Below are 13,073 nucleotides of genomic sequence, written 5' to 3' on the forward strand. Positions count from 1 at the left end.
AAAGATAGCTACACAAGACAAGGTTAGAACATGAAAACACTATATTCAAGGACAACCAAAGCTCTAGATACCAAATGATGAAGGATTATCTTGTTCCCTTTTAGAGTTATGAATATGGTGAAGTTGTTTAAGAAAGCTTTTTGAAAATTCCCACTGGACATTAAGATAGCATGCTATCTAGATGTGAAGGTTCATTTCTCAAGCTCATGAAAGGAAGAAGTGAGTTGGATTCAAGCTTAAACACACACGGAAATAACAACACTAAAGAGCAAAATGAAAGAAGAAACAATAAAAATGGAAAGCATAGAAGATGAAGAATGGAAGAAGCACGCCACTCATAGGGGGGGATCTAAGCCAACCAAGCCCTAGAGATGAGTGATGGTGCCACCACTTGCAAGCAAGATAAGGCAAAGGTGAGTTCACTTCTAGGAAGGAGAGCTCACGAAAATTTAAAGGTTGAAACACAATAGTTTAGAAACAAAATGATCAACCCTTTTACATGTCTAGGAGCACCCCTTATATAGAAGAGTTTAGGGGCCTCTAAGCAAATAAAAGATACCTAAGGATGTCTCTACAAAAACCTAACCCTAGCTTCTAGAAACTAGGTCAAATAAGGTTACAAAAAATGAGAGACAAAAGAGCTAGCTATGGTGTGTGCAAGGCTAATTTCGTTCTAGCACAAAAGGAGACAAAGAATGTGTCTCATATGTCTCCAAAAAGTGGCCAAAGAGTGCTAAAAACAAAGGAGACCAAAGGTACATAGGTACACTTGCTTCATGCCTTTTACTTTATGCTTTATGCCTTTGCTTTACTCTCTCTTCCACATCATTTATGCTCCCCAATAACCATGCGCCACCTAGCATTGCATTCTTACTCCTAATTAACCTACAAAGCAAATAAACATAGATTAGCATGTTGGCTTAAGTCAAGTCAACTATAGTCAATAAGTCAAACCTAGTCAAAGGTCAACAAGTCAACTAAAGTTGATTCAACTAAGTCAACTTTGGGAATCAAAAATAATAAACACAAATGAAAAGGGATGAAGGATTAGTGAACTTCCTTTCTAAACATGCTTAGTCTTCTTAAGCATGTGCCTTCATCCTTGGTTGGGGTCAATCCTTCATCACATAGGACTCAAACCCAAGTCCTCTCACACAATCAAAGTACTCTCAACCACATGAGCTAGCACTTTTCCACATCATACCAACCATAATTTAATGTCATAATTATTTCCCCTCCCGCATTTATTAATTAATTATTTATTTAATTAATTAAATTCTACGTGTCTTACAATACTCCCACCTTTAAAATTTTTCACCCTCGAAAAAAAGAACTTACTAGGGAAGAGATGAGGATAGGACCGCCTCATGACATCTTCCATCTCCCATGTCATTTCCTGAGTTGCCTCATCCCATAGCACTTTCACGGTTCTGATCTCCTTTCCTCTGAGCTTTTTTATTTGAGAATCCAAGATTCTCATTGGTCCGGCTCCAATGGTCAAGTCCTCCCGTATCTGCACATCATCATCCTCCAGAAGATGCATAGGATCGGCTATGTATTTTCTCAGCTGTGACACATGGAAAACATTATGCAAGTTTCCCAAGTGTGGTGGCAATGCTATCTCACACACTGCAGGACCAATCCTCCTCATGATCTGATATGGTCCGATGAATCGAGGTGTCAACTTTCTCGATTTAAGTGCCCTGCCAATACCTGTAGTAGGAGTCACTCTAAGAAACACGTGGTCCCCTGCCTCAAACTCAAGCGTCCTCCTCCTCTTATCTGCATAAGACTTCTGCCTGCTCTGAGTCGTGCGCATCCGATCCTGAATCACTCTTACCTTCTCGGTGGTCTACTGTAAGAACTCTGACCCAAGAACCACTGCCTCGCTATCCTACTGCCAACACAATGGTGTCCTGCATCTCCTACCATACAGGGCCTCGTAGGGAGCCATTCCAATACTAGAATGATAACTATTATTATAAGTGAATTCTACCAGCGGCAGTACATCACTCCAAGTTCCCAAATGGTCCAAAACACATGTCCTCAACAGGTCCTCCAACGACTATGTAGTCCGCTCAGACTATCCATCTGTCTAAGGATGATAAGCGGAACTCATTCGGAGCTGAGTACCCAGAGCGTTCTGCAATGACTACCAGAACCTCAAGGTGAACCTCAGATCTCTGTCCGACACAATATTCGCCGACACTCCATGTAACCTGACAATCTCCCGAACATACAAATCCGCCAGCCTATCCATATTCATCTTCTGATTAATCGGCAGAAAATGAGCACACTTCGTTAATCTGTCTACTATCACCCAGATTGAGTCGTGCCCTCTCACCGATCTCGGCAGGTGTGTGACGAAATCCATGGAAAGGTTGTCTCATTTCCACTGTGGAATGTCCAGAGGCTCTAACATACCACCCGGTCGCTGATGTTCTATCTTCGCTTTCTGACATACCAAGCAAGAAGCGACGTAATCGGCCACTTTTGTCTTCATACCCGTCCACCAAAAAGAGGCTTTCAAATCTTTATACATCTTAGTCATACTAGGGTGTATGCTAAGACGACTCTTATGCCCCTCATCTAGGAGCATATTCCTTAGAACTCTGCTGCTAGGAACACACACTCTCTCCCGAAACCGTAGGATCCCATCTCTGCCCATCCGAATATCCTTCCTCTTCTCAATGCCCAACTCACCAATGATTTGTTGCAGCTCCTGATCCTTACCCTGTTCCACTCGAAGCTCATCTAAGAACTCATTCGTGATCCTCAGCATACTTCATCGTATCTGTCCAGGCCCATATTCATGTCCCCCAACTGCTCTATCAGCTCTAACTCTCTAATCATCATAGCTGATACATGAATTCTCTTCCTACTCAGGGCATCCGCTACGACATTAGCTTTACCAGGTTGGTACAATAACTCAAAGTTGTAGTCCTTTAAATACTCCATCCAACGCCTCTATCTCATATTCAGCTCCTTCTGATCAAACAAGTATTTTAAACTTTTATGATCCTTGAATACCTGAAACTGCGCCCTATATAGATAATGCTTCCATGTTTTGAGAGCAAACACGACTGCCGCTAACTCTAAGTCGTGTGTCGGGTAATTTTTCTCATGCACCTTCAACTATCTCGATGCATAGGCTACATGCCGTTTATCCTACATCAACACACAGCCTAACCCCTGATACGAGGCATCACAGTACACCTCAAATATTTTAGACGTGTCAGGGATTGCCAGTATCGGTGCGATGGTCAGTCTTCTCTTCATATCCTCAAAGCAGGCTTCACACTCATCTGTCCATGAGAAGGGCTGATCCTTTCTCGTCAGCTGTGTAAGGGGACTCACCATTTTGGAGAAACCCTCCACAAATCGTCGATAATACCCTGCCAAACCCAGAAAACTTCGCACCTCTGAAACTGTCTGAGGCCTCTCCCACTTCACCACGGTCTCGATCTTAGTCGGATCAACTGCAATTCCTTGGGCTGAGATCACATGACCTAGGAATTTTACCTCCTCCAACCAGAACTCACATTTGGATAACTTGCCATACAACTGGTGTTCTCTGAAAATCCCCAACACCACTCTCAGATGCTCTGCATGCTCTTCTCTTCTCTCAGAGTAGATCAGGATATCGTCGATAAACACTACCACAAACTGATCTAGATATGGCTGGAAAATCCTATTCATATAGTCCATGAATATAGTCGGCGCATTGGTCACCCCGAATGGCATCACTACATACTCGTAGTGGCCATAACGTGACCTAAAAGCAGTCTTATGGACATCCTCTGGCCTGACAAGGATCTGATGATATCCAGATCTCAAGTCTATCTTCGAGAACACCACAGCTCCCCTCAGCTGATCCAACAAATAATCAATCCTCGGCAGCAGATACTTATTCTTTATTGTTAATTTGTTCAGCTGTCGGTAATCAACACATAACCTGGAGCTACCATCTTTCTTTTTCACTAGCAGCACCGGTGCTCCCCACGGTGATGCACTCGGTCGGATGAACTTCTTCTCAAGTAGATCCTCGATCTGTTTCTTTAGTTCGGGTAACTCAGCAGGCGCCATCCTGTACGGTGCCATAGAAACTGGCCCAGCGCCAAGGATGCGATCAATGGAGAAATCCACATCCCTCATAGGTGGCAACTCTGAAATCTCATCCGGAAATACATCTGTGTATTCCTCCACTATCGGAATCCTGCTGATTTTCTTTGTTGTACTCATCTTCTCCGCTTGAGCCACTATCATATAGCATGTAGCCCTAGCCTCAATCTCGCTCACTGCCTGATTAGATGAGATAAGTTCTAACCCCACTGTATCTGGAAACACTATCCTGTGCCATCCACAATCAATGACAACAGGGTTGCTTGACAACCAGTCCATGCCCACTATCACATCCAGACCCTCCATTGGCAGGCAAATAAGATTCAGAGTGAACCTGCAGCCTGCCACCTCCATAGGACACCCCACGCACACAGAAGTAGTGGATACCTCTCCAGATGCTGGCGTAGCGACTATCAATTCACATTCCAGCTCTCGCATAGCAAGTTCGAGCCTCCCCACGCATTCATTAGACACGAATGAATGAGTGGCTCCCAAGTCAAATAACACCACCACCTCGTGGTCACACAACAAACACATGAACTGCAATAAATTACCTTATTGGCGCACCTCCAGTTGGTTTTCGGTTAGGACATTGTCGTGCAAAGTGTGTAGTCTGATCACACACGTAGCACTTACCAGTGCTACTACCTCCACCTGTACTACTAGCAGGTCTCGTACAATCTCTCCTCAAGTGATCCCTGCCACAGTTATAACGCTGTAGCCTCCTAGAGGAAGTCGGTGGCCTGCTATAAGGTTTCTTCTGCTGACGAGTGTCTGTCACAGCCTTCTGTGGCCGTGCTGCTCGGCTGGGCCCCATCTCCAGCTGCTCAACTGTTTTGGCCTACTCGACCAAAACTGGGAACTCTCTGATTCTGAGAGGTACCAAGAATCTGCGTAGCTCATGTTTTAGTCCCCCCTCGAACTTCCTACACCTCCAATCCTCAGTGACCAACGGAGTGTAGAAACGTGCAAGGTACTTGAACCTCTCAATGTATGCCTCCACAGTCATGGTTCCTTGCTACAACGTGAGGAACTCTGCTTCCCGCTCATGCCTCGCACTATCCGGGAAATATTTCTCCAGGAACCTCATCTTGAAGGTAGCCCAGGTCACCTGCTCCTCACGGGTCTGCATCAACTGCTGCATCCCCTACCACCAGTACTCCGCGTCTGCCACCAGGAGAAATGTGACAAACAACAACTTCTGCTCATCCGTGAATTCCAACACCCGACAGATCTTCGCACACTCCCGCATCCAGGCATCTGCCTCATCAGGAGTGACCTTGCTAGAGAACTTGGTCGGCCGGTGTTTCATGAAATCCTCCATAGATACCGGCCTGGTAGGTGCCACTACAGCTCTGGGTGGCGCTGCTATGGGCTGCATCGCGTCCACCATATGATAGATCGCCTGAGCTATGTCGTCAGCTCCAGCGGTGTTCCTCCTCCTCCTGTTAGCCATAGCTTGTGCTCGCCACATATTATAGTTGTTCACACACACAGCTCAAATTAGGATTTCATATCCAAAAATAAAATAATAACACAAACAGTTAGTCACGCAAGCGTAACACGGTATGCTCACTCCCCATAGACCCCAAAAATCATTTTGAAAACCATTGCTCTGATACCAAATGTAACATCCCGTCAGGATATTACGGTTTTATAAATGAAATGAAGAAAAATAAAATACTCAGCGCATTTAATAATACCTTATTTTCCAAAAGCGCGGGAAAACTCAAATTTTATTAAACGATCGAATAAAGTTTATTAACATCCACTACAAAACCAAAATCATAATGTTATAAAATCACCCATCAGGGTTTACAACTGTTTTCAAAAGCAGTAAATAAACGTAAGAGTTTCCCAAGTCGAACCCCTCTCCGCGACTAAGCTGCACCTGAGCCACCTGCATCATCAACATCTGCTCCCGTGTACCGCGTACACGATCATCGCCAAACACACGCAGATAGGGTGAGCTTAGCAGATAAATCATATATACAAGGCTACAAACATATATATCAACAAACACACGTATCACAATACTTAACTTCCCACATTGTTCTACACTTTTATTCTACTATTTGACCCTCAAATCGGGTTATTCGTATTCTACATCGTCTAAGGATTACTTCAAGGTGACTTCCTGTCTCACCTATCGGCCACAACCGATAGAGCACGTGCGGGAAAACATGCTACGGATCATACACCGCCACGCTAGGTAGAGTTCCCATATACGAACATAGTTCGTATCGTCCCAAGACTACCAAATTCGTCAGCCAACAACTGAGGAGGGCAATCTATCTGGACCCATCTGTACTTTCCACAACCAGCACACTCACACCCGCAACACTCGCCAACCCGAGCCACAACTCAAGGGTTTCTCGTGTTCATCCGCCATCCCGAGCCACAACTCAAGAGATGCTATTCCGAGCCACAACTCGAGGAATACCACGTGCTTAACACCTATCCCGAGCCACAACTCAAGGGATACGTTCTGAGTCACAACTCAAGGAACACCAGCAACCCCACCTTTAAAGAACCACTAGATGTGATGAAGGATTATCTTGTTCCTTTTTAAGATTATTGAATATGGTGTGAGTTGATTAAGAAAGCTAAGTGAAATCCCCACTGGACATTAAGATAGCAAGCTATCTAGATGTGAAGGTTCCTTTCACAAAGCTCAAGAGAAGAAGATGATGGATTGATTCAAAACAAAAAGGAAATGGAAAGCACATAAACCATAGAAAACCAAGAACAATTAAAGGAAGAAGAAAATATAAAATGGAAAGGAAAGGAATGGTAAAAATGTGAGAAGCACGCCACTACAAGAATAGGCTAGAAGCCATGGCAACCTTGAAGATGAGTGGATGTGTGCCGCCACTTGCTATGCAAGATAAGGCTTAAAAGTATTCACTATGAAGGGAGGAAACTCTCACAAATGGTTGAGACACAAGAGTGTTTTTACTTCAAAATGTTCAACCCTTTTACATGTCTAGGAGCACCCCTTATATAGAAGAGTTTATGGGCCTCTAAGCAAATAAAAGATACCTAAGGATGTCTCTACAAAAACCTAACATTGGCTTCTAGAAACTAGGTCAAATAAGGTTACAAAAATGAGAGACAAAAGAGCTAATTATGGTGTGTGCAAGGCTAATTTCGTTCTAGCACAAAAGGAGACAAAGAATGTGTCTCATATGTCTCCAAAAAGTGGCCAAAGTGTGCTAAAAACAAAGGAGACCAAAGGTACATAGGTACACTTGTTTTATGCCTTTTACTTTATGCTTTATGCCTTTGCTTTACTCTCTCCTCCACATCATTTATGCTCCCCAATCACCATGCGCCACCTAGCATTTCTTTCTTACTCCTAATTAACCTACAAAGCAAATAAACATAGATTAGCATGTTGGCTTAAGTCAAGTCAACTATTGTCAACAAGTCAAACCTAGTTAAAGGTCAACAAGTCAACTAAAGTTGATTAACTAAGTCAACTTAGGGAATCAAAAATAACAAACACAAATGAAAGGGATGAAGGATTAGTGAACTTCCTTTCTAAACATGCTTAGTCTTCTTAAGCATGTGCCTCCATCCTTGGTTGGGGTCAATCCTTCATCAAGACGCCTTGTAGATCACAAATACACATTCAAAGTTCAAAGCTGCAGCAGTACAACTCGCCTAGCGGGGGACACGTGCCGCCAGGCGCTGCCAATTCTAGACCGCCTGGCGGGTGTCGCGTAGCGCCAGGCGCACACAGCCTCAAGATTCTTCTCGCCACAGGTACCGCCTGGTGGTATTACCCTCACCGCCAAGCGCCTGCCACTCAGTTTCCCTATGTTGCCAGGCTATCGCCATTTTGATTTATCGTAGAAAAAATATGAAAATGTATAAATGAAAGTAACATACTTTAATAAAAAAATATTTAAAAGATAATGTAACAAAAAATTTTATAATTAAAAATTACTTTTTAAACCTTAATTTATAATAATTTTCAAATTTTCGTTATTTTTACATCGTTTTCATAATTATGCTAAATAATAAAATGCGGACATAATTGTAATCTTGTTATCACCGCCGAACCATTGCATGACAAACATGATTGATAAGTAGAGGAATTTCCCTCTTCCTTCGCCTCTCTCCCTCATCGTTGATTGGAGTGAGACGGATAGGATGAATTGAAGTGGATTAGAGTGTGAAGCTTGTCTTGTTCACTTTAAGGGGATTAAAGGTGAAAGTGAGTTTATTTAAAGTAAAGTTTGTTGGAGTTTGTGAGTGATTTGATGGATGTGATTATTTAAAAATTATATTTAAATCATAAAAGAGCAAGATTACCAAATTGTACTTTATTTTAAAAATAATTAAAAATTATCATTATATAAGTTTGATTTATCGTAGAAAAAATATGAAAATGTATAAATGAAAGTAACATATTTTAATAAAAAAATATTTAAAAGATAATGTAATAAAAAAATTTATAATTAAAAATTACTTTTTAAACCTTCTTTTATAACAATTTTCAAATTTTCGTTATTAATTATTTTTATAAAAATCATTTTAAAAGTCATATTTTTACATCATTTTCATAATTAAGCTGAAAAATAAATTGCGGACATAATTGTAATCTTGATATCACCCTCAAACCATGACATAACATAGATGATTTAAAAATAGAAGAATTTCCCTCTTCCTTCCCCTCTCTCTCCCTCAAGATTGATCGGATGGAGAGGAAGAGGACGACATCAAGTGGAATAGAGTGGGAAGTTTGTGTTGTTCACTTTAAGTGGATTAAAGGTGAAAGTGGGTTGATTTAGAGTAAAGTTTGTTAATGTTTGTGAGTGATTTGATGGATGTGATAAACTAAAAATTATATTGAAATCAAAGAAAAACAAGATTACCCAATTGTACTTTATTTTAAAAATAATTAAAAATTATCATTATATAAGTTTGATTTATCGTAGAAAAAATACGAAAATGTATAAATGGAACAAAAAATATTTATAATTAAAAATTACTTTTTAAACCTTATTTTATAACAATTTTCAAATTTTCATTATTTTTACATCGTTTTGATAATTATGCAAAATAAATTGCGGACATAATTGTAATATTGATATCACCCTTGAACCATTGCATAACAGACATGATTTAAAAATAGAGGATTTTCCCTCTTCCTTCCCCTCTCTCCCTCATCGATGATTGGAGTGAGAGGGATAGGATGAATTTAAGTGGATTAGAGTGTGAAGCTTGTCTTGTTCACTTTAAGGGATTAAAGGTGAAAGTGAGTTTATTTAAAGTAAAGTTTGTTGAAATTTGTGAGTGATTTGATGGATGTGATTATTTAAAAATTATATTTAAATCATAAAAAAACAAGATTACCAAATTGTACTTTATTTAAAAAAATAATTAAAAATGATCATTATATAAGTTTGATTTATCGTGGAACAAATATGTAAATGTATAAATGAAAGTAACATATTTTAATAAAAAAATATTTAAAAGGTAATTTAGTAAAAAATTTATAATTAAAAATTACATTTTAAACCTTATTTTATAATAATTTTCAAATTTTCATTATTAATTATTTTTGTAAAAATAATTTGAAAAGTCTTATTTTTACATCATGTTCATAATTAAGCTGAAAATTAAATTGCGGACATAATTGTAATCTTGATATCACCCTCAAACCAAGACATGATAGAGATGATTTAAAAACAGAAGAATATCCCTCTTCCTTCCCCTCTCTCTCCGTCAAGGTTGATTGGAGGGGGAGATGATGAATTCAAGTGGGGTAGAGTGTGAACTTTGTGTTGTTCACTTTAAGTGGATTAGAGGTGAAAGTGGGTTGATTTAGAGTAAAGTTTGTTAATGTTTGTGAGTGATTGATGGATGTGATAGATTAAAAATTATATTAAAATCAAAGAAAAACACGATTAGCAAATTGTACTTTATTTTAAAAATAACTAAAAATTATCATTATATAATTTTGATTTATCGTAGAAACAATATAAAAATGTATAAATGAAAGTAACATATTTTAATAAAAAAATATTTAAAAGATAATGTAACAAAATAATTTATAACTAAAAATTACTTTTTAAACCTTGTTTTATAAGAATTTTCAAATTTTTGTTATTTTTACATCGTTTTCTTAATTATGCTAAAAAATAAATTGTGGACATAATTGTATCTTGATATCACTGAAACCATTGCATAACAGACATGATAGAAAAATAGTGGAAATTTCCTCTTCCTTCCCCTCTCTCTCCCTCATCGTTCATTGGAAGGAGAGGTATAGGATGAATTCAAGTGAATTAGAGTATGAAACTTCTCTTGTTCACTTTAAGGGGATTAAGGGTGAAAGTGAGTGAATTTAGAGTAAAGTTTGTTGAAGTTTGTGAGTGATTTGATGTTTGTGATAGATTAGAAATTATATTTAAATCATAACAAAACAAGTTTATCAAATTGTACTTTATTTCAAAAATAATTAAAAAATTATCATTATATAAGTTTGATTTATTGTAGAAAAAATATTAATATGTGTAAATGAAAACAAAATATTTTATTACAAAAAGATTTATAAAATAATGTAATAAAAAACTTTATAATTAATAATTACTTTTTAAACCTTATTTTAGATCAATTTTCAAATTTTTGTTATTAATTTTGTAAAAATAATATGAAAAGTCATATTTTTACATCATTTTCATAATTAAGTTGAAAAATAAATTGCGAACAACATTGTAATCTTAATATCACCATCAAACCAACACATAACATAGATGATTTAAAAATAGAAGAATTTCCCTCTTCCTCCCCCTCTCTTAATCAAGGTTGATTGGAGGGAGAGAGAGATGATGAATTCAAGTGAATTAGAGTGTGAATTTTGTGTTGCTCGTGGATTAAAGGTGAAAGAGGGTGGATTTAGAGTAAAGTTTGTGAGTGATTTGATGGATGTGATAGATTAAAATTTATATTTAAATCAAGAAAAACAAGATTACCAAATTGTCCTTTATTTTAAAAATGATTAAAAAATATCATTGTATAAGGTTGATTTGTTGTAGAAAAAATATGAAATTGTATAAATGAAAGTAACATATTTTAATAAAAAAATATTTAAAAGATAATGTAATAAAAATGTTTATAATTAAAAATTACTTTTTTAACCTTATTTTATAACCGTTTTCAAATTTTTGTTATTTTTACATCATTTTCATAATTAAGCTGAAAAATAATTTGCGACGTAATTGTCATCTTGATATCACCCTGAAACCAAGACATAACAAAAATGATTTAAAAATAGAAGAATTTCCCTCTTCCTTCCCCCTCTCTCTCCCTCAAGGTTGATTGGGTGGAGAGGGAGAGGATGACATCAAGTGGATTACAATGTGAAGTTTGGGTTGTTCACTTTAAGTGGATTAAAGGTGAAAGTGGGTGGATTAAGAGTAAAGTTTGTTAAAGTTTGTGAGTGATTTGATGGATGTGATAAATTATAAATTATATTTAAATCAAAGAAAAACAATATTACCAAGTTGTACTTTATTTTAAAAATAATTAAAGATTATCATTATATAAGTTTGATTTAACGTAGAAAAAATATGAAAATGTATAAATGAAAGTAACATATTTTAATAAAAAAATATTTAGAAGATAATGTAATTGAAAATTACTTTTTAAACCTTATTTTATAAAAATTTTCAATTTTTTTTTATTTTGACATCATTTTAATAATTATGCTAAAAAATAATTTGCGGACATAATTGTAATCCTGATATCATGCTCAAAATAGACATGATTGAAAAAATAGAGGAATTTCCCTCTTCCTTCCCCTCTCTCCATCATCGTTGATTGGAGGGAGATGGATAGTGATGAGTGTGTATTTTTGCCCTCATTTAATGTTTAATTCTAGGTATTTTAATTGAATTTGTGTGCTTAAAGATTGATATAATTGGGATTTCCTATAATTGGGTTTATTGAGCATCGGATACAAAACCATGTTAAAAATAGCTTTTTAGTTGCATAAATGTTCTTTGGATATTTTGAGGTGTGTTAGTGCAGCTGCATCTAACTTGAGCTTATGGAAGTGTGAAAATAAATTGCTTAAAGCTTCATGACACCTTAAAGATAAAACTAAGAATAGGAAATTATCAAAATCACAAAAATCCAATCTAATCATTCCATGAAGACGACAAGAAAAGCTTGAAAAAGTGAAGAAGTTTGGCTAAGCCAAGAAGAGAGCAACAAAAATTGGACCTTGCGGTTTGCTTTATCTTTATGATAGAAGATAATTTGGGAAAACTATATCTTAGATATTTTATTTGCTATTTTTAAATAATTGTCTTATTTAATTATATCATAAAATATTAAAAGATAATAACTACCAAATCTTTTTAAATATGACAAGATCTTCTTGAATATTTTTAGTTCCACAACAAACAAATATATCTTGAAGATACTGATATATTTAGAAGATAATTTAAGGAGATTACAAAGGGTTGATTTGGAAAATTAGTACAAATACTAATTGGTGATAATTTATCATATATCTTTAATTAATTAAAAATTTTAATTATATTAGATATTGATATTATCAACCAATTATATTTGTCAAATAGTCTATATCTCTCCAAATATATTTAAATATTTATCTTTAACTTTATTTTAAAATATATTTGAGAGATTTTATCAACAGAAAAGCCTAGTCCAATTCCCATATAAAGACACCAAGTTCGGGAGTTTGGAGTTTAGGAACCTTTAGGGGGGCCTAATTTCGTTTCCTTTCTCTCTCTATTCTTCTTCTATTTGTATTTTGTATTTCATGGAGTTCTAAACTTCTTGGGTTGATTCCATTGTAATTTCTTAATTGTATTCTGAGGTTAGATCAATTAATTTGTTTTTTCTTTTGATTCTTATTGAGATTTATTTTCATCTATGTCTTTTGGTTCTTAATTTAGTAAAAGTAATGA

General features: G+C 36.6%; 1 protein-coding gene across 1 annotated transcript; it reads right to left on the reverse strand.

Annotated features, from left to right (window-relative positions):
* Nucleotides 1-1,267: 1,267 nt before the first annotated feature.
* Nucleotides 1,268-1,819, reverse strand: LOC114172220 (uncharacterized). The gene has a single exon (XM_028056817.2). It carries the CDS (start codon nt 1,817-1,819, stop codon nt 1,268-1,270), a length of 552 nt encoding a protein of 183 aa, XP_027912618.2.
* Nucleotides 1,820-13,073: the final 11,254 nt, after the last annotated feature.

Source organism: Vigna unguiculata, chromosome 6 (assembly GCF_037176805.1).
Source record: "Vigna unguiculata cultivar grain cowpea cultivar isolate G323 ecotype 2 chromosome 6, ASM3717680v1, whole genome shotgun sequence".
NCBI classification, from domain to species: Eukaryota; Viridiplantae; Streptophyta; class Magnoliopsida; order Fabales; family Fabaceae; genus Vigna; species Vigna unguiculata.